The sequence below is a fragment of the Aythya fuligula genome, chromosome 2 (genome assembly GCF_009819795.1).
Source record: "Aythya fuligula isolate bAytFul2 chromosome 2, bAytFul2.pri, whole genome shotgun sequence".
Classification (NCBI taxonomy): domain Eukaryota; kingdom Metazoa; phylum Chordata; class Aves; order Anseriformes; family Anatidae; genus Aythya; species Aythya fuligula.
In genome coordinates, this window is record NC_045560.1 from 75,448,155 (window position 1) to 75,475,605 (window position 27,451).

The 27,451-nt window shown below is 33.9% G+C and overlaps 1 protein-coding gene across 6 annotated transcripts in view; it reads right to left on the reverse strand.

The window, feature by feature from the left end:
• CDH10 (cadherin 10) overlaps positions 1-27,451 on the reverse strand; it is a 101,846-nt gene that overhangs the window by 27,303 nt on the left and 47,092 nt on the right. For all 6 annotated transcript variants that reach the window (XM_032181603.1, XM_032181604.1, XM_032181601.1 and 3 more), the window contains 3 exons: positions 13,830-14,124; positions 4,229-4,348; positions 3,433-3,600 (listed from right to left, as the gene is read on the reverse strand). In XM_032181603.1, the coding sequence (XP_032037494.1) occupies positions 3,433-3,600; positions 4,229-4,348; positions 13,830-14,124 (583 nt within the window). The remainder of the gene's footprint in view (positions 1-3,432; positions 3,601-4,228; positions 4,349-13,829; positions 14,125-27,451) is intronic.

Here is a 27,451-nt window from a genome sequence, read left to right on the forward strand (position 1 = left end):
AGTACTATGTTGGACTATGTTGAAAGACTACTTTTTTTTTTTTTTCAATTAATATTTATACGTTATAATTAGTTTTATGGCATGTCAACTATTCTCTGATTTTTATTTTTTTTTATTATTATTATTTATTTATTTATTTGGGTGCTTTAAACCACAACCCAAAGCTGTGCCTTGTGGACACTACTATCCCACTGCAATACCTAACTCATTTATTTATCTAGAAAGTGCTAAGAACTCATAACCTCAAGTAATAATAAGGCAGTGGAAATAAAGAATAAAAATAACCAGAAATCTATCATCTGAAAGACTATTTTAATTTTATGGTTTAATTGAAATCTCTACCATGGTATGTGATACTCCCTTTTATTATTTTTGTCACTGAAGACTATAAATCATTTGACTACATACGGGATGCAATGCAAGTTAAAGCACCAGATCAGAATGTAAACTAGAAAAACTAGCATTATTCTTGCAAAACTCCTCTGTAAATCCTTTTTCTCTCATAGCTTTTTCCCCAAGGAGAGTCATGTACTGTTTGCATTTTCTCCACTGAGTGATGAAGAAAAGTGGAAGTTAGGTGGAAGATTTAGTCTACAGACTTGTGTCACTCAGTCATGAAAAATAAAAGAGCAACCTCATTCACATTTATCCCTCTTCCCATTTGCTCTGGAACAGTGTAAAGGTAAGTATTTTTACAGAGCAATATAGGCTCTATACAGGAGCTCTTACAGGAGATGTGGGCTGCCATGAGTTTCAGCCACATTCATGTTCTGAAGTCCATAAACCATTTTGAAAAATAAGAGTCAGACTCCAAAAATGAGCTGACTTATCCTAAAATAATTAACTCAAGGCAGTACATAGCTCTATTTGAAAAATAGAGAATGAAAATATTGATCTACAAAAATCAAGAAAATAAAAATATAATTCTAAAACACAGTACTTACCAAACAATTTTATTCCCAAAATCTTTTCCATCTGAACCCAGGATATTGTTTGTATTTTACTTTAAATATTTTATTTTATTTTACTTTACTTTTATTTTCTCTTCTTTTATTTTCCATTTAGCATATGTCAATACAATGTCCTTAATTCTGAAAATTCCTGAAAGTATGACAACTGAAGCAGAGATGCAAAATCTAAGGTCTTTGATGGCTTTTGTGTACAGAACCTCGATAAAATGTTCAATTTCATTACGTTTACTCAGAGGAACAGTTACTGATGTAACTGTAACCTGGTTTTCAGGTGATCTTTAAGAGAAGAAAAACATTCTGAAGAGACCCTGCTCTCCCTAAATCACAGAGGAATCAATGGTATGTTTTTTGTTTTTGTTTGTTTGTTTAGAAAAACAAAACAAAAGTGGAATTTTTCACAATTCAACTATGAATTTCCTTGTAAGAGAAGTTTTATCTGTCCTTTGATTAATATATAGCTGTAGTGTGCTGCTCAGTCCTGTGAAAATCTAAGGAAACTTAATATTTTTCCTGGTAGCTTATAAATCTGATAAATCCTTTATCAATAGGACAGAATAATTTAACTTAGTAAGTACCAATTCCAGTAGTTTCCTAAAACTCTATGAAAATCAGGAATCATTATAATGCCTCTTTGCGTTTTTAGATTAAATATAAAGATTTTTTAAAGGTCAATAGCTTTTTGTTTGTTTTTAATTTCAAACAACTTTTAAAATTACATTCATCTTTATAAATGTTTTAGATTTCATTTCCAGTGAAACATATGTAGCATGAGTATCAGTGGAGAGCAAAGAGAAAACCAAATAAAACAAAACAACATAAAAATGCCAACCATCAGAGTAAGACTTAAAACTTCTTTAAAGCAAAGGTCCTATCTGATTTACACTGACAACAGAAAAATGCACAGATATTTCTGGAACAGCAGAATGCCATCTCAATCCAATGAATATGATATTGGACTGCCATCTAAATCATATAAAAACAGTGTAGAAAGTTGAATAAGCCATTCTAGTTATTAATTTCACATGGTGTTGAAGAAACGAGAAAAAAAAATGAAGAGCGTAACAATGCATAGCTTATATGCTGTCCTAAGTAAAACTGTTAAAATTAGCTTTTCCATAAAGCTTTGAACATTCAACATCTTTGAAAAGTCATCCTAAATTTCTCCAGAGAGCAGTAAGTAAAACAGCATTCCTCACTTACACAGCACTGGAATTACCATAATCCTACATATATAAATGTAAACTAAAAATGTAATAAATCAAAACAATGTGAAATTACAAAGGGACTTAAAATGACAAATTAACACTAAATTCTGTCCAGAATAGGGCCTGTGGAGAAATGCTCAAACTGTAAATACTCAATTGCTCATGATTTTTCTGTTTTGAGAGTATATGAAATCACATGCTGATAAACATCTCAGCTAAATGCATATATATTAACAACAAAATTACATTGAACAAAATTAGGTACTCCATTTGTGCTATAAAGAACATGCTTAAATCAGAATCATTTGAAACTGGTTCTGTTATTATGAGTCTGAAGGCTGATCATCAGTAACTACTGGATTTACTGGAGTTGTACTCCAGTTTAGTGGATTCAGAATAAAACCTGTACTGTGAGGATGATACAAATCTTTTAGCTATTATGTCCAAACCATCTTAAAAATATTATGACTTCAGTACACACAAAATGTTTCAAACATATTTAAAATGCTTAAACTTTACCACGTATCTAGTTACATAAAATTTCTGTACTATGTAGAGACTGATAATGTTTTCATATTTTACTTTGAGATTAAAATGTCTTGATAACTGTGCTATCAGAAGTATATAAAAAAAAAAAGTATTTTTTTTAATAAAAAATATGGTAATTTTTTATAAAAAATATGGTAATTTTTTATAAAAAAAATATGGCCTTTGGTAAACATTAAATGCCATTTACTTCACTTTGAGAAATCTTTTATCTATCAGATTTTGTAGCACTAACTGGAAAAGTACAAATCTGCTTGTTTTCCTTCAAGTAATTTATTTTCCAAGTTCTTCATGATTAAATATTTAAGCAGATAAAACAGTTCAAACATTTCTGCATACCTACAAATACTACATGTTTTGTTTTCCAATGGGGGAGTGTCTAGGAATTAAGCAATAGGTAAGGGGAAAGAAATACATTGCTCTAATGCTCTTATGATTTCACCTCCAACTGCCTCCCATAGTACTGGAAGGTATCCCAGGTCTTCTGTAGTTATAGTTGATCATGTAACTGTTTTCCTAACAAACAAATACTGTAACATTTAATATTCTGCTTTAATAATAGTGAATAAATCAGTACATAAGCCTTTTTGTTGTTGTTGTTCATGTGTGCCCTGTAATCTAGATTTACTCTAAATTAAACCAGATGGTGATTGCTAAACTCTTTAGTTTGAACCTCTTAGAGTGCAGGACAACTATTAAATGCAGCTTACTCTGGGGGAATCGAGGTGGATTGTCGTTGACATCAGTCAAAGTGATGTTCACAGTGGTGGTCCCTGATAATCCACCCATCTGGCCTCCCATGTCCTTTGCCTGGATAACAACTTGGTACTGCTCCCTGTTCTCTCTGTTCATGTTTGGCAAAGCAGTCCTGATGATGCCTTAAATAAAGAACAAACAAAATTGTTAATTGTGCCTTTATTTTTAATGTGCAGCTATCTGCTGAGTCTTTTTTTTTTTTTTTTTTTTTTTTTGTATTAGTCTGTGAAATGTATTCCTAAAGTATTCATTTCATGCTTTAAAGTACAAAATTTTGTTCATGAGCTTTATAAACAGTCTTCAGAACAGTCTGTTTGTTATAAAAAAGATTAGTTCTTCAGTTTACATTTCATGCTAAAAATGATTCAAGATATTTATGCAAGACAAGGTTTGTGGGTGGAAAGAACACCTTTTATTAGTCTAACTAGAACCACTAAGAATAAAAGAACAACATTTTCTAGGACACAAACCTTTCATCATGCCTTTATCAAAAATATTCTTACTTAGAACTTTACACTGTCTTAGCTATTTCAATTATTCCACTGCAACAATACTTCTACTTCATAGTGTCAGCTGTAATAACTCTTAGTTTTTATTTTTATTTATTACAAGAACTACAAATTATGAGGGAAAAAGCAAGAAAAAAATATTTCATTTCAGTTAGCTTTTAAATTTTTTTTTAGGTGATCTGAGATTTTTAAAATGAAAGAGCAAGCTTACAGTAAATGGAAATAATGACAATTTCCTGACCTGTTTCTGGTTCCACGGAGAAATATGGCTGCCCCTGAAGTATGCTGTAAATGACTCTGGCACTGTTTCCATAGGAAGGGTCATCGGCATCAGTAGCTGTGACTTGCACCACAGAAGTACCTGAAGCATCCAAAGTCAATTTAGTTTCAGATAGTACTAAATGGAGGTCCAACAACATTAATTTCTGATTGATCAGAACCCAAAGAAAGTTTCAGCTAATGATGACTGGATTTTTCAAGCATATTTATTATCTTACAGTCAACTTTAGATACTCTCTTCCCTGTTTGGGGTCTCATTCTACACAAATTGAACCTAAACTTCCATAATTCCACAATAATTAAGGCCTAATCAGTAACGGTAAACAATACATGTACCAGTGGTTGAGCTGATTTTATCCCTACATTTTATCATGTGTTCATATTTATGTACTCACTTCTTTTCAGAGGACAGTACATCTCTGCTTTCAATTACCCAGAACAGTTATTGTTTTGTTTTGTCATGTTTTCATACAATGATGCCAATGTGATATACAAAAATCTCAGAATTGGAGAAATATGTATTACAAGGGTGGACCATTCTGTGGATAAGGAATTGTCTCAAAGGTTGCACTCAGAGAGTTGTGGTCAGTGGATCCATGTCCAGGTGGAGGCCAGTGACAAGTGGTGTCCCTCAGGGGTATGTTTTGGGACCAGTTCTGTTTAATATCTTTATCAGTGACATAGACAGTGGGATTTAGCACACCCTCAGCAAGTTTGCAGACAACACCAAGCTGAGAAGTACAGTCAATACAACAGAAGGAAGGGATGCCATCCAAAGGGACCTGGACAAGCTTAAGAATTGGGTCCACGTGAACCTAATGAGGTTCAATAAGTCTAAGTGCAGGGTGCTGCACCTGGGTCAGCGCAATACCAGCCATTAGGACAGACTGGGAAAAGAACTCATCGAGAGCAGCCCTGCAGAGAAGGACTTGGGGGTTCTGATGGATGAAAAGCTCAACATGAACCAGCAATGCAAGCTTGCAGCCCAGAACGTCCAGAAGCTGTGTATGCCCCATTCCTGGAGGCGTTCAAGATCAGGTTGGATGAGGCCTTGGACATCCTGATCTAGTGGGTGGAATCCCTGCCCATGGCAGGGGGATTGGAACTAGATGATCTTTAAGCTCCCTCCCAACCCACGCTGTTCTATGATCCTATGATTCTATGACAGCTATCATAATAGCATGAGTTAATGAGAAAACCTTACATGTATGTTGCAAACATGAACGGTGATATTTTGGAGCTACTATTGCAACTTTGTTATTTTCTGTTCTAACTTTTATATTTCATTTATATGGTCAAATATGTATTAGTTATATATATAGTTATTAATAGGAAGTAAATTGTATCATATTTTTATTTCATTTTTATTTAAAAAAATCTACTTCAACATATCATTTGGAAGAAAACTGAAGAGCATGTTTAGTAACATTAAAATAAATAAATGGAATAAAATTTCCTTTTGCGATGTAATAATGTCTCTAATAGCTCCCCCTCAATTATGAATGTCAAAATGCATATACAGTATATTACTTCATGCTATTTTAACACACATACACGAAGCAAGAAACAAATCATATCAGCTATCCTGTTCTCTAGATTACTCTCTAGAGTAATCACACATACAGACCCACATACACACCCAATAAAATATATCAGACACTGCTTCCAAAAAGAGATTTGATCCAATTCCCGTCACACAGTGATTTACTCCATCGGCTGTGCTCAGGGTAATGTACACCTCATCACCCCAAAACAGAAAGGATGAACTATGCTTTTACTATTGCCTCAGCTCCTTGGCTTTTGCTGTCCAGCCACCAGGCAGGTAGTGGCAGGAAAACAGCAAGGGCACAGCTTCATTTCTGCCTGCCATTCAGGGTACAGAAGTCACCACTTTAGTCATAGCCCTTATTCACAGAGGCAGAGAGACATGCTTTCTATGCATCCACAGAGGGATCAGTGATTCCTACATGAAACCTGACAGAAACCATGCAAAGAATCAATCAGGAAGAGCGTATTAGACTGGGAGCCCTTCCAGCAAACAGTATGACCACTGCCACACATTATTTGTTCTGGGCTGCGGTCACATCACTGTGTGTCCTCTTTGCTCAGTCTCCCAATAGGCTGGTCACTCCAGATAATCAACATGCAGAGATCAGTTTGAAATTACCAACCATGCTGATTCTTCTTTACCTGCACATTTATCTGTTTTGACACAAACTATTTTCTGCAGCACTCATATTTGAAAATACACTGTAAATGAATAGTGCAATGCTACTTAGCCTTTTCCCAGAATTCTTCAATTTTTTGCAACTGTTTATTTCTGACCTGTAGCCCATTTTAATGTATTTCAAGAATATTACCCTGTATCATGCTTTGTGTTTCAAATTTTTGTAGCCCTGTCCTCTTTAGAGGAAAAATACCAAATATATTTCTGGTGTATGAGTAAAGCTCCTTTGCTTCCTCTTTGTTTATTAAATAAATTTAACGAATAAAAATAAATAAAAGCATACCAGGTCTTCAGGACTTGTGTATCTTTCAGTTTTATACTACTTTTTATTTTATAAAGCATTTTTAGTTTTTAAATTATTTCAAGCTGTTATTCTAAATGAAAGCCACATCTGTAACAAGTCCACTATTTACACTACTGTAAGACTTTGTCTCTTCTCACCCCTCCAGTCAGAAATAATAATAATAATAACAATAACAATAACAATAACAATAATAATAATAATAATAATAATAATAATAAAACTCCTCATATTTGTATTTCCTTTTCCAATTGTGGAATTTTCCACATTTTTTTCCAATTCCTTTTTATTACAGCTAAATAAAACTGAGAACTGCTGCTGGGCAGATAAGGGAAAAAAGAAAGAAAGAGTGAGTGGGATAGAGTTGTATGCTAGTTGATATGTTGGGACATGCTAGAAGGCTGGTTAAGTGAGAGCATCAGGGCAGGGCTGGGCTGGGAAAGTAAGGCTCTGGTAGGAAGCCACTGAGTATCTCTTCTACAATTAAGGGTGGAAGATAAAGGCCTTTGAGAAAATGTGAGCGCCTTAAATTGAAGACAGGCATTCACATAAACTTTTTTTTTTTTTTTTTTTTTTTTTTTGCATCTAGCTTTTGATAATTGTAGTTAAAAATAGTAATAATGATAAATGGAGGTCAGCAGATTTTCAGAAACATTTTATATTAAAGTAAAAATAGCATGTTTAACACAGCAAGCTACCATTTGAATGAAAAGAAATTTCAAATCCTCTCTTCTTAGCTAGCATCAGCAAAAAATAACTGCGGGCTATGGAAGTGGACAATGCACATCAAGTAAAGCAGATTAGGAGTTTTGAAAGGCAGAAAAAAAAAAAAAAGGAAAAAAAAAAAAGAAAAAAAAAAAAGAAAACCCTTAGCTATGTCATTAAAGTAATATTGTGCACATCAGCTGTCAAACTATCAAAATTCTTGTTTTGCTTCAGTTCACTGAAGTCACTGAAGACCGCTGATCCTCAATACTGCTAATATATTGCTTGAAGCAGTCTGAAACCTGGGGTGAACTAACTGGTACCCAAGGCACTGATTTTGACTGCTCATGTTGGGGTTTACAAACCACAGTGTGGGTGTGACTTTGCACTCCTCAGTCCAGGCCTTGCTCTCTATCTTTTACATGGGCACAGGTTGCTTTTGATGAAGTCTTTGGCCTCCAGGACATAAAGCCTAATCTGAAGTCTATAGGAGGACATAAAGGACATAGTGACAATATACTGGAGAATGTGGCACCAGCTCTGGAATTATTAAGGTCATGAAAAAGACTGTGAATTAACTTCCTCCTCATATACTTATGAATTTCATTATACAATAAACTAGAATCATATGGTGGTGAACTAGGCCAACAAAAAGAGCCATTTGTCAGATTATTGTAGTTCTCAAAAGACATATTTGAACATAATTTTAATTATAACCTTTGAATTTCCCTAAGGTCTCGTATCATAATAGTAATTAATGTAGGCTCTTTTTAATGCTTTCCTTGCAAACATCTTCAAACACCATACAAGTATTAATGATTGTAACAGAATCACAGAATCACAGAATTTTCTAGGTTGGAAGAGACCTCAAGGTCATCGAGTCCAACCTCTGACCTAACGCTAACAGTCCCCACTAAACCATTTCCCTAAGCTCTACATCTAAACGTCTTTTGAAGACTTCCAGGGATGGCGACTCCACCACTTCCCTGGGCAGCCTGTTCCAATGCCTCACAACCCTTTCAGTGAAGAAGTTCTCCCTAACATCTAACCTAAAACTCCCCTGGCTCAACTTAAGCCCATTCCCCCTCATCCTGTCACCAGGCACGTGGGAGAACAGGCCAACCCACACCTCGCTACAGCCTCCCTTGAGGTACCCATAGAGAGCAATAAGGTCGCCCCTGAGCCTCCTCTTCTCCAGGCTGAACAAGCCCAGCTCCCTCAGCCGCTCCTCATAGGACTTGTTCTCCAGACCCCTCACCAGCTTCGTCGCCCTTCTCTGAACCCGCTCAAGCACCTCGATGTCCTTCTTGTAGCGAGGGGCCCAAAACTGAACACAGTACTCGAGGTGCGGCCTCACCAGAGCTGAGTACAGGGGGACGATCACCTCCCTAGCCCTGCTGGTCACACTGTTTCTGATACAAGCCAGGATGCCGTTGGCCTTCTTGGCCACCTGAGCACACTGCTGGCTCATATTCAGCCGACTATCCACCATCACTCCCAGGTCCTTCTTTGCCTGGCAGCTCTCCAACCATTCCTCTCCCAGCCTGTAGCTCTGCTTGGGGTTATTGCGCCCCAGCTGCAGGACCCGGCACTTGGCCTTGTTGAACTTCATGCAGTTGACCTCAGCCCATCGGTGCAGCCTATCCAGATCCTCCTGCAGAGCTTTCCTACCCTCAAGCAGATCGACACACGCACCTAACTTGGTGTCATCTGCGAACTTACTGAGGGTGCACTCGATGCCCTCGTCCAGATCATCGATGAAGATATTAAAGAGGACCGGCCCCAGCACCAAGCCCTGGGGGACGCCACTAGTGACTCCTAGTAACCTCACAGAGCATTTAAGATATAGAAGTAATAGAGGAGAATCACTGAAGATAATTAACTGGGAAAACAAAACAAAACAAAACAAAGAACAAACAAACAAAAACAAAGCAAATACAAACAAACAAACAAAAAACACACACACAAAAAAACAGAGTATCTGTTGTGGAGCTGAATTTGTAACCTATATTTATTTCCTTATTCCCAAGTGAGTTATGTTATGTTTAACTACAACAAGAGCCTTCCATAGTAAATTATACATTAAAATAACAAGTTGAATTAACAGGAATTTTCCTCTTTCTAGTAGAAAAGAGAGGAAATAGTGAGATATGTTCTCCCAGAAATAAACTATTTAACACAGAAGAATAACAGGAAAGAGCTCCATATTCAGAGAAATCTATGTAGAAAGCTCTTTAGTTACATGATACTTCGGTAACTTAGAGGACAATAAGCTGGGAAAAAAGTATGTCAGTAGATGCTTCCAATTCTTTTAAAATTATACTTTTAAAGAAAAAAAAAAATATATATATATATATATATGTATGTATTTTTTTTCTCTGTATGAGGCAGGATTTATATGCAAAGTGAAATCGTAATATAATCAGTTTTTTTCAAAATCATGATTGACATTATGAAATTAAAAATGAGATGCAAAAGTTTTAGTGAGATAATTATGAAAAAAAATAAAGAAAATCTTTGTTAAAAGGAAACAATAAAGAATTGTAATAAAATAAATGCTATGGCAGAGGAAAGGATTAAGCACTGTGAACTTTTGGAACAGCACTAATGAGGGACTGAACAAAAAGCCTACGGAGAAAGCCAAGAAGTAGTAGCTCTAAATGCTGTCTGAAGAGACAGACAAAAAAGATAACCACAGGTAGGGATGACAAGCTAACTGTGGGAAGCCCAACCTGTAGATCACATGTAATCCCAGAGGGAGGTTACATTGAAGTGTACATTGATATCCCTAATTCAGAAGCAGAAAATACTAGCTAGGGAGCATGACAGCTAATAGCAGCTCAAAGTGTTTCTGAGACAATAATTCATAGGAAGAGTTACTTAGCACTGAAGATATAGGATGGAATAAGGATCAAGAATGGTTAGAGAATATCTAGGCTACAACAGATGAACAGAGAAGCATCACCAAATAACATAAATGAAGAAATGATGTGGTGACAGAAAGAAAAAAGAAAAAAAATAAAAAAAAAAAAAAAAAAGGAAAAAGAAAAAAGAAAAAAAAAGAAAAAAGGAAAAAGAAAAATAAAAAGGAAAAATAAAAAGGAAAAGAAAGCCTAAATAGGAGAAACTTCTGAAAGCTTCTCTAAAATATATCAAGAAACAAACAAACAAAAAAATCCACAGGAAAAGCTCTAGAGATTAAAATAGACTCATCTATGCAGTTCTGAAAAGAAGCTTTTAGGTGAGCAAGAAAAGAGACAAGTAAAGAATATAATGGGCAGAACAGAAGATTTTGGTCAGAATATTCTGTCATAAACTTTGAGATTAAGGAAAGAAAAAAAGTAAAAGAGGAGAAAATATTTGGAAATCTGTTCAAAGACTTCAGGAGTGCAAGATGTCTTCTATGCTATTGGCCTAAACTTGAGATCCCGAAGTTGGCCCATTTATCTCTGCCTTTGCTATGATTAATGAGCAGTAGAAGAAAGATGAACAAGACAAGAAAGAACTTATGCACCTCTGTCAAGACACTGTAATTGATAATAAAAATACCATTCTCAGGTATCCATCAAGCTACTACTACAGCCTGAGGCAGAAATCACAACTGCTGTTTCTTGTCTGAAAGACTTGCATATGGCTATGTCACAGTTTGATACCTTGAATGGGGGGCAGAGGAAGCAGATACAGGCTTAGTAGTATTATAAGGTACTACTACCCCTTTGTACCTTATAACACAGGGCATTTTAGGATGGAGCAAGCCTTGCACTTCAAGGGACGCCATAGATTTCAATTATTTCAAGCTGATGCTTGCATATTTTTGCTACTCGTGCACTTCTTTTGTGTAATTTGGTAAAGAAAGCAGGACATTAGGCAATAACAGTTTTCATATATGAATTGGTAAAGAAATACTGGTGATTAAACATTTACCAGTTTACTCAGTAATTAACAGAGACATGAAATGCATGCAAAAAAACTCATGCAATCTTGCTGAAAACTGTTAAAATAAAATGTGTGAGGAGGAACCCACTAGTTCTGAACACTAGCTACCAGCTACATTATATAGTATAGCTCTAAAAGCAATGAAGCATATGAATAATCTTACATGGTGTGATATGCTGCCAGAGCTGTCTTCTTTCTGGTATTCACATGAATGTATATAGAGTTAATACGAACATCTCAGCACTGTGCTTGCGGTACTGCTGTGTCCAAATGTGTGCACAACTCATCAGCAAAACAGCAAAATAGTTTACTATTTTTGACACCTCTTAGCATAGAGATAGGATTAAGCCAATCAATTTGAAACAGTCATATTCTCTATTGGGACTGAGAATTCAAGCACCAGGTGGTAACAGGGGTCTTTAGAATGCAGTTCCAGAATAATGTACAAGAGGCCCCAAAGGCATAAACACAAGTGGCAAGTTACTAATCATATTACAGACTAGCCAGGATTTAGAGTGTAACAAAGAAAACAAAGAACAAATAATCACAATACATAAAACATCATGTGTATGGTGAAAATACACGGAAGATGACTAGAGGATATAAAAGACAATGATAACATCTACAAGAATTGGAACAAATAAACAACAACAAAAAGTTATCTCCCTAAATAAAGGGCATTACTTCTGATCAATGTCGCAATCTGTCTACAGCAAGTCCTCTTTCACTTTTGATACTGAAAGAGCCATGCTTTTTCATTTATTCACATTTTCATGTTTCCAATTATATATATAGATATATATATAAATATATATATCTATACCAATTTCTAAACCAATCTCTATATCCGATTTACAAATAATAAGCCAATTATATAATTGGTTTAAATAAATTAAAACTTTGAAGAACAAAGTTTGTGATTTTATGTACATGTTTGTTTAAGTGTTATGTGCCTGCCTGGTGCTCCAGCCTTCCCACATGATGGCAGCAGGAGTGCAAGGCGTTCTATAAATACAGAGCTATGTTTTTAGTGGTTATATAGCACAATGCAGTGCTATGTTGACTATGCCAGACTATATTAGCATGGTACTTTTTACTGCATGATATACCTTCTATTTACTTGACCAGCCAAAAAACACAGTAATTTGGCTTTGTAATATCTCTTTCTGGTACATTTGCTTGAGATAATATTCATATCCTAAACTCTGCTTAATGTTTTCAGACTCTTATAGAAAGATTTTATGTTTTTATATGCTCACAAAAGTGAGTACCATAGCAGGAGACCCATACAAAGCAACAGTACAATTCAATCCAAGACTGGAGTTTCTCTCTGCATTCATTAATTACATCAACAAGTCTGACAATCTCTTAGCTCACAGCCAACAATACTGGGTAAGTAATGGTAATACTGGAACTCAACAAAATTGATTTGGAGAGAGCAAACTATAGCAATCCAGGATCTTCTTCCTAACTTCCTTTTGATGTGAAGTTATTTTGCCTATACAAAAATAATTTTTATGTTTATTTTTCCATACATTTTTCATAAGTTTCTGTTCTAAAATATGATTGAATTCTATGATATATGGAAAAAATTTTTTTTTTTTTTTTCAACTCTTCAACTACTGCAGATTGCAAGCTAATTCAATTTTTCACAAATGTTCAGTGTTTCACAGATACAGAGTCATAGTGAAGAAAAGACTTGGAAGGCTCTGGGATGACAGATATCAAGGAATGGCAGGAGTTTTCCTAATGTAAAGTTCTAGCTAAGCATTCTACCCTCTATCCTTGTCAATACAATCAGCAATAAGGATAAGAATAATGTTCAAGGCTCATCCCTAGGAACTGAAAGTACAGTACAAACAGAAGCAAGATAAACTCAAAAAGCTGTTTAAGGCTCCTGAAGAGGCCATTCACGAATATGTTAAGAGAGGAACACTGAAAGTACAAGAGAATTCGTTCATATATTCAAAAACTGAATGTGAAGAGGAGAATGAAGAGTGTATCTGCCTGCAGGCAGTGCATCAACAGTACATGAGCAAACAAGTAACTTTCCTCAGCCATGGAAAGAGTGAAAGACAAGATAGATTTCCATGTAGTGTATTTATCATTCTTATTCTAATAATTCTTAAGGAGGAGGGTGATTCACCATTATATACTATTTATATTCCAAATGACTGTAAGTTAATTTTTTAAATATTCTAAGTAGAAATAATCTCATATCACAAAATCTGTTTCTGGATGAAATTCTAGTATTTGAACAAGCAAACCAAAAAGAAAGATATTTATTCCATGAAGTAGAATTCCCGACATGACCTAATTTTCAGAGGATGGGGAAAATATCCATCAAATACTGTATTTTGAGCAGGCATTTATGCCTCAGTATAAAACACTCACCCACTACTGACATTTCAGGAACACTAGCAGTGTAAATTTCTTCTGGAAACGTTGGTTCATTGTCATTAATGTCATGGATTTTGATGACAAACTCAGATTCAGGTTCCACTGGTCTCAGAGTTCTTCTGTTAATAGCTTGGGCACGCAGGGTGTAAAAGGCTTTTTCTTCCCTGTCAATTCTCCGTGTGGCATGAATGTCACCTGTTTTCTCATCAATTATAAAAAGAGTACCAGCCCCATCTCCAGACAAAATGTATTTGAGGGATCCATCTCCCTTATCCTGGTCAGAATGAAGCTGAAGTGAAAAACAAAGGAAGAAAAATAAAACATTTTATTTAGAAGTAATCAAAAGCTGTTTTTTGTTTATTTGTGTTGTTGTTGTTTTGTTTTGTTTTTGTTATCGTTATTATATATTAAATCATTTTGAATGCAGCAACCAAGTTTTTTTCAGTCACCATTGACTAGCAGTCATGGTGTTATACTGAGGCATTTGTTTCCTAACTTAGCTCCAAGAATCTTTTAATTTGACTGTTGTGGCAGATTTCAGTTTTGCAGCAACACCTGTTTTCTGCTAAGAAACCTTGGCACCACAGTTCTTAAAGAAGATTTTTATGTTAATATTGACCTTTTCCTTCCTTGAAGAGATCCTATTAAAAATTCACAACCTGCTGTGCTAGTTGTAAATTCACAAAGCAGATAAAGAACATGGCAGGGTACATGACAATTAAGGAAAATTGAACAACTGGATCCATGTCATACTAATTTTAAATTTTATATTTCATATTATTTGTATTTCTCTTAAGCTGGAGAATATTTCATTTATAGTCATTATCATTTCCATCCCATGAACTAATGTAAATAACCTAAAGAAAATAAACACATTTACTAAGCATTCAGTATTGATTTTATAACCATTATCTAAGTAATGTAAAATATAGCCTCACCTATTAATAACTTCTACTAACTGATTTCAGTACATCTATAAAAACAACAACAACAACAACAAAAACAAATCTATTACATTGCTTTGTTCAGTACACTAATGTAGTTGGCTTATTTGATCTTTTGGATATACTTACTATAATTACTCTCATCACTTTGTTGCAAAGTTCCTTCTAGTATCATTGATTTCATACTTAACAGAAAGACTCTGGTATTCAGATTTGTTGTCACAATGAAATCTGTGTTTTATTTTTGGGTTCAGCAGAAGGGTCATAGCAAGTAGAAGCTTTAATTAATTTTAAGAATATTTTGAATATTTCTGATTTTATAAACAAGAAGTTACCTGTGTAGATTAACTACCTGCTCATAAACCTATACTGCAATATAGAAACATGATTAATTTAAAGAGTCGCATGTGATGTAATCATTGTTGACAACAATTTAGTGAGTTTTATTTTGTAAATCCAGAAAAGCATTCATAAGTGCACATGTATTAGTACAAATACATGTATGCAGAAGAAACAGCTCTAAAACTTTCTAATTTTGCAGTTAATGCAATAAAATTGCATTATTTTAATATATATCTTAGAGCACAAAACTAAAATGCAAATATAAAGACTGTTTTTAAAAATCAGACTCAAATATATCAGTATGTTATAAGAAGTCTGACAGAACTAGTTCCATTTGAATACACATTAACAACATCACTTAGAATTACACCAAGATTACACCAAGATAATATTTAATCATGTCAATGTTTTTTGTTAATTCAAGCTCATGAAAATTTCATTTTCAGTTCATGAAAAACATCGCACACTTAGCTCAATACTAATATCCCCACTGACATGTATCATGGAAGTATTTCTCTTTTTTGATGCTCTCAGATTTCTTTCCATAGTATCTATTTTAAGTCGTTGCCAGGGGTAGAATATTATGTTTTTGATTGTGACTTTCCTTACCTTTTGTACTGAAATAAAACACTACGGTGTGGTGGGTTAAGCTCATGTCAAACAGTAAATTTCCCTGCTGTGAAACATTTTCATACACAGAATGCTTCCCAGACTCTTGTAATATGGGCAACATAAGGAGCTCATGCAGGATCTTGGATTAAAACCTTAATGGCAGAAATTTAGAAAACTACCATCATTCTGAACTTTATTTTCTATATAATGGTTTTCTTACTTACTTTCAATTCTGAAATAAACTTTGAGAAACACTGTGAATATTTATCAAAGAATGACAAATTAAGCTTTGCTTACATCACATATAAGCATTACGTGTATATTTACTCTACAAAATGCATATTTTCATATTAGTTTCTTCATTTCATTCCATAAGAAATAAATAGGAGGCTCCACCAAACATGAGTAGGAAAGTATAAGAAACATCTTTTGCAAGTAAGTTCTGTTCCTTCTTTTCCTTCCATTTCCCTCACCAACTTCAAACTGAAGGTTTCAAGCCATTCTCAATCCCCTTCTGGGAAATGAATTTTTATACTGAACTTTAATCCCTTGTGCTCTTTTCAGTCAGGCCATTACAGTTGAAACTTTTCACCCTTTCACCCTTTTAAGTCACATTTCTCTTAGGGACTAGACAGTCTCACAGGCTGTGGCCCATTTTAGAATATCTTTTAGTGTAACTAGTTCTCAAAGGCCTACCAAGTGTTTTCTTCTCTGGGGCTTCCTAGGATACCACCTTTTCTTCAAAAATGTTATAATACCAAGAGCTCACTGCTCACTGGTGGCCCATAACCACTAGATACAATATTTTTAGGGCAGAGTGGTGAAGGACGGTTACAGAAGGCTGCTCTTCGTTAGATATCTGCACCAGAAATAAAAAACAAATGTCTACTTAAGCAAGAGAGATTGGGGCAAAATATTATTATTTTATTATTATTATTATTATTTTTTTAACGGGAATGTTACAATATTCCCATATTCTTTCCAAAGTCAGGTCTGATATTATAAACTCTTACAAACTCAAACTGAATGGTTATGTAATAGCAAGTTGAGGCTAAAGTGCATGTTCTCAGAACATTCAGAAGCCAGTTAGCAGTCTGGCAACATACTTTCTAACAAATTTTCCATCTCTAGAATAATAGCAAACTATCCCGATGAACAGTATCTGGCCAAAGGTATTCACAAGCCAATTGTGAATCACCTTTGAAAGGTGAAAATTGTTGGGGAAAGTGATATTTAGCAAAAGCATGCCAAGGACTTGTTTAATAATTTAGCAATCCAGGTAACTCCTTTTTGGTGCCTGGGAATGTTGTCTTGCACAGAACATAATTAAATCTGAAGACAGATGAAAACCTCTCTACAACAATAAGTGAAGCTTTTGAAAAACTATAGTTAGATCTAATTAAGGATGTAAGATCTTTTATCACATTATTTGACTAATATGCAAGGTAGCATAAATACTCAAGATTTTCTCTCACTTCTTCTGTTACTATGTGTATGTCAAAAATTCTTACCGAGTGTATTTGGAAGTGAAAAATGTTATTTATATGCCATTTACAAAATCATTAATCTCTTCTCTCCCTCCAATGAAAACTTCATATATTTTTAAAAATAGATTATATTAGCCAGAAGGCTAGAAAGATTGCTGAACATATTTTTAAACATACATATTACATATATATTTTGAAACAGGCTTTTGGGGAGCTGCTAGCTGCACTTCACAATAGATTATTGATAAGGAATATCATCCTGCATCATTTAGAAGAATGCTTTAAGCTATATAACACTTTAAATTTCCTAAAATTTTTAATAATTTCACTTTGAACAGGTAATATATTTTCAGTTCTATGCATGCACATAACAGTTCACAGCTGTCACAGAACAACTTCAAATTCAAAAGGACATTTCAGAAGATCTTGGGAGATCAGGAAAAAAACACAAAAATACAAACTTTGCTATGAACAACTCTTCAGGGGATAATTAAAGAGGCAAAAATGCATATTCAATATAAGCAAGGAAAGAGAACACTTCTCATTTTGTTTTTTTTTAGTTCTTAATTCAATCCAGATGTTTTTAGATGAATAAGTATGGCTGCAGAGAGCCCTGTGTACTTGACAGCCTTGAAAACTAAATCTTTACTGAGCTCTGAAATGCATAAGCAGTGTGTTAATTTTCACTGCAAGGTTTTGCCAGTTTATTCTAGTATTAAAAACAAACAAAGAAACAAAATAAACAAAACAAAACAAAACAAAACAACAACAACAAAAAAAAACAACACTTGTTAAGTATTTCTCGGCTACTTTTAGTAAAAAGTGCTTCCTACATTTATTTTGGCTAATGGGCATCTGTGTTTCATATCAGCCAAGCTGAGAAATGGAGAGACATCTGTTTCGTTTAGCAATTTTATTGCACAAAATGATCAGCTGTGAAGATGTGGTTTTGTTTTCATATCTGTCACGGACATTTTGCAAACTCTTGTTTCAGTGAATTTCTTTTCAACAGAAATTTCAGCTGTCAGCATATATATTTTATATACATTTTTTTCTCACCATACAGAAAATCAGAATACCTGTTGGTTTCAATCTATATAGCCCTGTTTCATCATAGAGTAATTGCAATTAAATATGAAACACAATTTTGCACATTTGGTCAACTATTTAAATTGTTAAACAGGCTTTTAAGTTGAGAAGGATTTCATAAAAATCAAAAAGAAAGTTATTGCTAAGAAGATATTAATTAGAGTGGGAGGGGTGACAAAGTAGAATGTTCTGTGAATACTTTAAAAAGAAATTGTTACCAATCCAAGACACGGAGAAAAATAAATTTAAAAAGATGGAAAATTTTTAGCTTCAATTACAATAAAAACATTGTTAATTCAGATATATTCCATTGTTCTTTAAGGTATATGCAGCCATAAATACAGTTAGTTAATGAAAAGAGTCCAGAATCAAATTTAGCTCAGTATCTTTTTAGGCATATAAAAACCCTTCAGAATACTTTAGGTGAAAAACATAATAATTCTCCTCTAAAACTGACTTGAAAATTACAGTGTGGGAATTCTATCTTAGTTGTCTTCCAGTGATTCAAATCAAACTTGCCAATTCCAAGAGTGATTTATTTTTTCTGAATGCTAGCCAAGTCTGAAATCTTACAGTTGAATATAAATTTTGTGAACGTTTTTCTAATAGCATACAAAGTGTTAACCCTATTTTCATCCGAAAGCCCAGAAGCTGCTACTGTGAAAACAGAGAGCAGTTCAGGTTCACCAGAGCCATTTTACCACATAAACAACTTCTGGAACTTGAAATGACTTATGACAGCCAGATAAAGGCTTCAAGATTGTAACATCTACTTTTATTTGAAATTCAGATTCAGAAGTCCCTCTATGAATTTTCAGTGTTCAGATAACTAAAGACCAGAATATGACTGTACTAACAAACCAGTCTTTAGTTTCAATTCTTACTGTAGGAATTCATACAGTTAAAGTAATTTCTCTGTGTGGTTTTAATACATTATAATAGATAGAAGACTTTCCAATAGTTTGCACTTTTTTTTTGAAGTCTTCATAAAACGACAGACTGCTATGTTATTACCTTATTAAACACATTTTTACTCTGCTACTTTAAAATAATGTCCTTTTTATTTTTATAATCTAGAAAACATTTTTCCTACTTCCTTCTGCAAAAATATTTGTCAACATTTCATTTAATCCAAGTATCACAATAACAATGAGAACTTAGTATGCTCCTGAATTAATTGATTGATTAATTAATCGATTAATAGTTTTTATTCAACTAAATCCTGTTTTTCCCCTTATTATGAGGACCAATTTCAGGGCTAGAGTGAAACATATTCGCTTTTTTCTAAGTAATCATATTAGTCATATGATGCAAAAATATACTCATGGAAGTATTCACTATTTCACTCCAAGTTTTCTACAGTACACGTTATAATATTACTATATGCTTCCTAGAATAATAATAATAGTCTCTCCAAAAATAATCTCAACAGTGGGCATATTAGATCTGAAATCAGCAGAGAATAATTGGCACAGAATTCCCACAGTGGGGTTATTTATTTTAAGCTTCGTGAACTGAGCTATTACATGATGCAGTTAATATTAGCTGCAATTATTCTAAAAGACCTTCAGACTTTCACCAGCTCATACGTCCTCTGCAATATTCTCCTAGTTGCCAGATTTAACTATCATGGCTTTGAGCCAGATTTTACTCACCAAAGAGGTTCACTTATTTCAATTCATCCTTAAGGAAATATTTAAAGCAACTCTCTTCAGTGATGCAAGATTTTCCACTAAGTTTTAATGAGACATGTCACACATTTAATTTTCTCACTCATATTGTCAGTTTGCAAGTTGTGTGCTATTATGTGTTATTTAAGAGGAGAAAGGTGGAAAGGAAAAAGGCACATTTCATATTTATTTATTTATTTATTTATTTATTTATTTATTATTTTTGTGAGACCAGGAAAGATAAAAGGAGAGTAAACTAAAATGGAAGCATAATAATGCAAGATGAGGAGAGAACTGAAATTCTTTTGCTTGTTGAGGAGAATCAACAAACAGTAACGAAAAACTCCAGACTGCAGTGCATTTTTAGCTTACATTCACTTGAGTCATTATTCAAAGAAGATAAACATCATTATTGTTGTTTCTACAGAGAGAGTTTGCAATTGTTACTTGCTGTTCAAGATTTTTGTTTGTTTCTACTATTTTTTTAAAGTTGTAAGCGATTAATTAGAACTAATAATATTTTTACGATTTCTTTACACATACCTGGTGAAGTAATGTGTAGTAAAGTAATGTGTGAAGTACTGTGTGAAGTATCACAGGATCAGAAATATGGTGTTTACAGCCCCCTATAATCATCATAACCAAGTGATGTCATCTGCATGACTCTCAGATTCCAGACTAATCATACAGGAATGGTATTTCTTTATCACTAGACTTGCATCTTTTGCACACTTTTCTAACTTAACTTGCTAACTTATTCTAAATAGAGGAATCAGAGTCTGGAGAAGGTAGGCAGGCTTGTCACTGATATCAGCTTCTAGGATTTCAGCTGAGAAAGGTAGTGTCCCTTTCTAAAATGCATCGTATGAGCAACTAAGGGACTTATGTAGATTCCCTGAGTCAGCATGCCAATAATCAAACTCCTTCCTCAAGCCAAGGTCTTTAGCTAATGTTCAGAAAGCTAGAACAAGAAAGTTGCAATTTCATTAGTTTGTTACAGCTTCCACTCCAGAAGATCCACAAGTTTTGAGCTACCATGAACTTGAGACTAATTGAATTTTATACACCAAAGGCTTCTTGCATGAGCCAATATGCATGTTTTCTTCCAAATTTAATGTAATAAATACAGCCTCTACATTAGATGCAGACAGAAAGTATAGAACTGGCACTGTAACTGAAATGCCCTTACTTTCTGGTAGAGTGGCCTAACATCTCCAGTAGGTAATTGCAAATTAATAGGCAAAAGGGAATTCTTTAGGTAAAGGAAGAAAAACAAACAAACAAACAACAAAGTCTATGCTATTTCAGGTTCACATTAATTAAAGATGTAGACTAAATTAAGAAACCTTTGTCTCCTACTCATCTTGATAGCTCAAGCCTGTATTCCTACCTCAATTAGTAATATCTGTACATGAAACTTTTGTCCTGGGATGGAAATATATTGAATATGACTTTCCTCAGACTTTAATATATATTCTGTATGTTTTATACTGTTTGTTTGACTGATTCTGGATGGTACATAATATTGTATTAAAAAAATAGACAGCTTCCAGAATCTCTTTATTGGAATGACCTAGGAAGTCTAATATGCTAAAACAAGACATATCCTTAATGAATGTTGAACTGCTTTTTTATTTCATTTTTTATTTTTTATGGATTTTTTTCTTTACTGATCCTCATGCTCTCTGCATTGATGACAACAATCAAAGACGTAATTAAGATACAATTTTAGGTTGTTATTTCATTTTGTTAACAAGGATCTTTTTATTATAGCTTATATGCATCTTCCTGAAGTAGCCTAGGTGTTAACCAAATAAGCATTAAAACAACAGTCATTTTTATATATCTTAACGCACAATTTGTACTATATATAAAGAAAAAAAAGTTGATGTTTTTTATTTGTTTTGTTTTGTTTTTGAAGTAAATGCAGAACATTATTAAGAGGTTGATGCTGAGTTCTTTTTGCCTACTGCTGTAAGCCATATAAAAACACATTAAAAACTTTGTTTCCAACTGAAATCACTGTAACATATGAGTTGGCGAGAGCAGTGAAGATTTGCTGCCTTTATTATGCCTGCATTTCCTCCTCATGAGTACTGTACAGTATATGTGTCATTGGAAGATGTATACTTGGGGACACAGCAAATACGTTTTTCTTCACAGAGAACTGAATGACAATGTCTGCCAACCTCCAAAACAGCAAATGTCATCTAAAGGGGGCGAAGGGGAAAGAGGGGAAATATACATTAAAATCAAAGAATAATAATAATAAAAAGGGATATTTTAATAATTTACAAAACATTGATTTCCATGATTGTATAGTATTATGGTTAAATTTTATTCCAAGAGAGGGAGAAGAGGAGAGAGAAAGTAGACATATTTTTCACAGGCTTCTTATTGCCTCAGGAACCTATTGACGAATCTGGACTGATGCTATCTCTAATAAAGGATTAAAAACAATGAGGAAAAAAAGATGTCTTGGATCAATCCTGAGGTCAGTGGGTCAACTAATGTAGTAGATGCACAGTCCAGGAGAGATGTATAAGTATTTTGCAACATTACGGTGGTACTCAAGGTACTGCAGGTGGATCTGCAAGGTATGAGAGGCAGAACATGCATAAAATCTTAACTGAAACTCACATTTGTATTTGTCCATCAAATTTAAGTAATTTATTTCATTAAGTTATGAAATCAATTACTCTAGAGAATAATGCTGACAAGAAAATCTGAACTATATATCCATTACTAAGTAAAGATACTGTTTAAAACATTACACACAATTACATTACAGTTAATTTAACTTAATTTAATCATGTTTGTAATAAGAATAGGCTGGTGGCTATCATTTAAATTTAAATTTAAAATAATTAATTAATAAATAATAAAATAATTAGATACCAAGCCAGCAACTTATATTCTTCTATCAGGCTGTTAAGATACCAAAATAACCAGATCTCAATATAATTCTTGGCAAGAGTGATATGTTATGTTATATACAAGACTATATCATCAGCCCAGTGAACTATATTCCTCACCTACTTTTACTGGATATAGAAAGTCCATCCTGATCTACAGTGCTACAAACACTACTGCATAACAATTGATTTTCCTTGCAATGTTAATTGCTGTATTCAGGAATTTATTGTGTGTCCTAATTCACTGATTTAAAATTATTTCCAACTTTGGTAACTGGTTGATAGGTCCAGTCAAGATTTCCATACATTTTCTGGCATTTGTAAAACATCAGTACCACTCTATCTCCCTTTTACTATTTTCCTGTAAAATATACTGATATTGGTTATGTTGTGGGATTTATGATTTATTTATTTTAAATCTCTTCGATTTGGTACAATTATCACTTATACCAAAATTTCTGTTCTTTTTGTTTTGTCTATAGAATCACAGAGAGTTTTTGCATTCTCTCTTTTTTTTTTTTTCTTTTTTTTTCTTTTTTTTTCTTCTCCAAATTATACCCAGTTTCATGAAGGTTTAGTTCTTGCCCTGTCCAAGATACTTCCTGCTTTCTTCTCTTTGCAGTAAAAAGAATTCAACACTATTCCTTGAAAACTTCCTAATTCTTTTTTATGATATGCAGTCTTACATGACACTTGAAATAGTATTCCTTGCTCCTTCAATGAGTATGTTTTATATAGCATGTCATTATCTCTTCCTAGCAAATACATCAGTAATACTGAAATCTCTACCATTATTCTTAAATGATAAGCCTAGTTTAATCCCATGCAGCAATTTTCAGCGTCACACTGCTCTGTGGTCTTCTAGATAATACATTTATTTTACTGGGCTTTTATTAGCAAATGTGCTACTCCTGACATAGAGAATGGTCTGCCACATAACCTGACCTAACTAAAGGGGTAATTAAGCAATCAGTTTCCTTATCTTCCAACTGCATTATTTATATAGAAGACTCATTATCATTTCTGAGTGACCTAAGACATCCTGCTGATTCCTAAGGTATTTCTAAATCCTCTGAGGAATCCTGTGTGGAGCTGGCATCTTTAGTTGCACCACCATGTGAAAATGTAGCAATATTACTGAACAGTAGTTCTTACAAGTGACATTATTTTTAAAGATCAAAAGGATTGGTAAGTGTGATATTTTACAAGTAAACAAATTGATATAAATTTACTTAAGTCCTGTACCTTTCCCAAATCTGTCCTCAAGTATTTATATTCTACTTGGTTATACCAATTTAAGCCACTTCTGCAGCTCATATATTCTATTTCTCATATTAATTTAGCATTTCAATTACCTCTTCTTCATTAAAAGCTTATCTAAATTTTTGTAACATGCCCTGGAACACTGCATTATTCTACCCATCCTTGCATTTTCCTTCCTCAAAGTAGATCATTTCACGACATTTCTTTAAATTCCTGCTTTTTAAATTATAAACATTATTGGAACTTCTCTCATTTATTCTCCCTGTTACTTCAACTCTTACACATAACTGCATTAGTCATTTTTCTCACTGTCAAAATTTGAAATATCAATACCATTTTAATCATTTAATACTAAACTAGATAATTTATAATCATGATTGCCTAGGTAGTAACAGTTGTTAATCATTATATTCACTCCAAAATAATATTTCTTAAATATTTTTACTTCTTAAAGGTAGCAAATAGAGACTCAGAAATTTTAATTTATGTGTATTTTACATCAAATGCCATACCTCAGAAAAGGATACATGAAAGTTCTCATTAAAAAAATGTGTTTCTTACTATAGAAGGAAGAAGTCTTTCCTACTACTTTATGGCTCTGCATGTCTAGTATAATTTATTCCTCTATTCACTCTATTCATATTAGTAATTTAAAAAAAAAAAAAAAAGCTATACTGAAACTTTTTAGGAAGGGAACTTTTTAGGAACACAAAGCAATTTCTGAAGTAAATGGAAGGAAAGAGAGGTCACTTCTTCCCATGGTTGTTTTGGGTAAGGAAGAGAAAAAGTATTCTGCATAATCATTTCTAGTCTATTATGTGCCCATTTTACCAAATAATCAGCTGGAATTTCCTGTGCTTCAGTTTGTGCCTGTTGCTGCTCGTCCTGTCACTGGGCACAACCAAAAAGAGACCAGCTCTATCCTCTCAACACCCTCTCGTCAGATATTTATATACATTAAGGATGTCTCCTCTCAGTATTCTCTTTTCCAGGATAAACAGACCCAAGTCTCTCAACCTGTCTTCATGTCCTCCATGTTGTTCTGGAGAACAAGTTCTCCAGACCCCTAATCATCTTAGTAGCCCTCCTCTGAACTTGCTCCAGTAGTTCTATGTCCCTCTTGTACTAGGGAGTCTAGAATCACAATGGCAAACTTCCAAGTTCTTCTATGAAGTATGTGTAGTTGCTTTTTTTTTTTTTTAATGATTATTATTTTTTGTTTTTGCCACTACAGTTTTACCCTAAAATATTAAAAGCCATCAAATCCAACCTCTACTTCCAGCCTTGTTGTCTCAGTAAGTGCCATTTGCTTGAGAATTTTTAAGAAAGGACAAGCATCCTTCAGCCAAATATTGGCAATGAAAAACAGTATGCTTACCCCATGCTTTACATCAAGAGGAATTGTAATATGTTCATGTTTTCCCACCTCTGCTTTGAGATATACAAGTAGTCAAGTTAAAAGGAAAGGCAGGATCAAAGGAATAAAATAAATAAATAAATAAATAAATAAATAAATAAATAAATAAATAAATAAATAAGCAAGCAGAGACGGCACCTACCTTTTTGCCTAAATAAAAATGACCCCCAGACATCACGGGTCTGTACTGCCTGCAAAACAATAATGCTAAATCCAGGTAGCATAAATGTACTGAAAACATAGATCTATGAAAGAAAGGTCAAAAATGTACAGAGCCAATATGAAGGAGAAAAATCTTCATCTAGGGAAAGGTGAACAAAAGAGATTAACAAAACTGCAACTGAGATTTTCTTTAATTTTTGCATAATACTGGAAGTATTTTGATTTTTTTTTTTTCCCTCACAGAAATTGTGTGGGCCCAGCCATTTGAGTCTTAAATTCCAGGCAGTAATATCCGTAGCTACATAGTTTTCAGAAGTACAGCATCATGAATATCCCAGAACACGAAGGTTTTTGTTTCAGCTCATCTTTTTCATCAAGATGCTTGTATACAGTATGTTTCAATATGCCTTTTAGCATGCCACAACAATTATACTTTAATGTCTTTCTAAGCTGTTAGTTGTGTTCAGATATGTAAGGTACCTTGCAGCCAACTGGGTGGTCTGTGAATTGCATCTTTTCAATTAAAACAGCTTCTCTTATCAGACTTGAAGAATATATAGACTCATCTATGGTTGCACATTTAAAATTGCTACAGAATGAAATATTGTCAAACTAGAGGGCTGTTGTTTCCCTGAGTCCTGCTTTAACATCTTCTAATAAATAGCCGTGAAAAGATTCAGAAAATAAATAACTTAGTCTGAGGAAATAACAGGAAAATGAGTAATGGGTTGGAAAATGATGTTTGTTTACTCCTGAGAACACACACTCTCTGTTCACCAGAGACTTTAGATACATTGACCACACACTGCCTCAAAACAGAAGGCATTGCAGGGTTCAATAAAACTTGCCATTACAGCTTTTTGGTTAAGCATATTTTTAATTATCTTCAAAGAGAAAACCACTCATAAATGTAAGGCAGTGCTTCCAGCAGGAAGGCATTTTAAAAGAGTAAGCATCAACTTTTAACTTCTTAGAACTCTCTCCCTCATGGGTGTTTTGTTGCAAGCCACTGATTTTCCCTCAGTGCTACCCCAGCTCATCTTTGCTTTCTGTCTGTATAGGATATTTGAAAGGTCATCTGCATCTTATTAAAAAAAAAAAAAAGCAGCCCCCTAAAGCATCAGCTTTTCAAATTGCTGTTGAAAACATTAGCTATGCATACATTTATCATTTCAAACAAGGTGTAGGTTAAACGTTCCTAAAGTTCCTTTTTCTAGTATGTTTTTTAATTCTTTGAGTGAATGAATGTACTCTGATGAAGTGGACTCAGCTTTTCCTGAACTATGGCTTTGAATGTAAATCATTGTAAATCAGTTCTTTCCTTTTTATATTTTACTGTGAAAAGCAGGTACAATTTTAGAATTGAAAGAGAAATTGAACTGAAACTGAAAGGAACTGGAGAGTTCAGACCAAACTATTTTCCTGTTTTTTGTTTGTTTGTTTGTTTTTTACTCTATTTTAAAGCATGGTGCTATTTTGAAGGCAATGCATACAACCTCTGATTTTGGAAACAACCCAAGAGAGCTATAAGTCTTTGCCATAAAAGCAGCAAAATACATCTTATTGGTGATTTTATACCCGCTGGAAGGATGTCCATAACTTTGACTATCTCCCCTCTAAATATTCCTTACAACTAACTGATCAACACTTTGTGCTTGCACAGAGCTGAATCATCTTTTTTTTAGAAATTAGATTTGCAATGGCAGATCACTGCT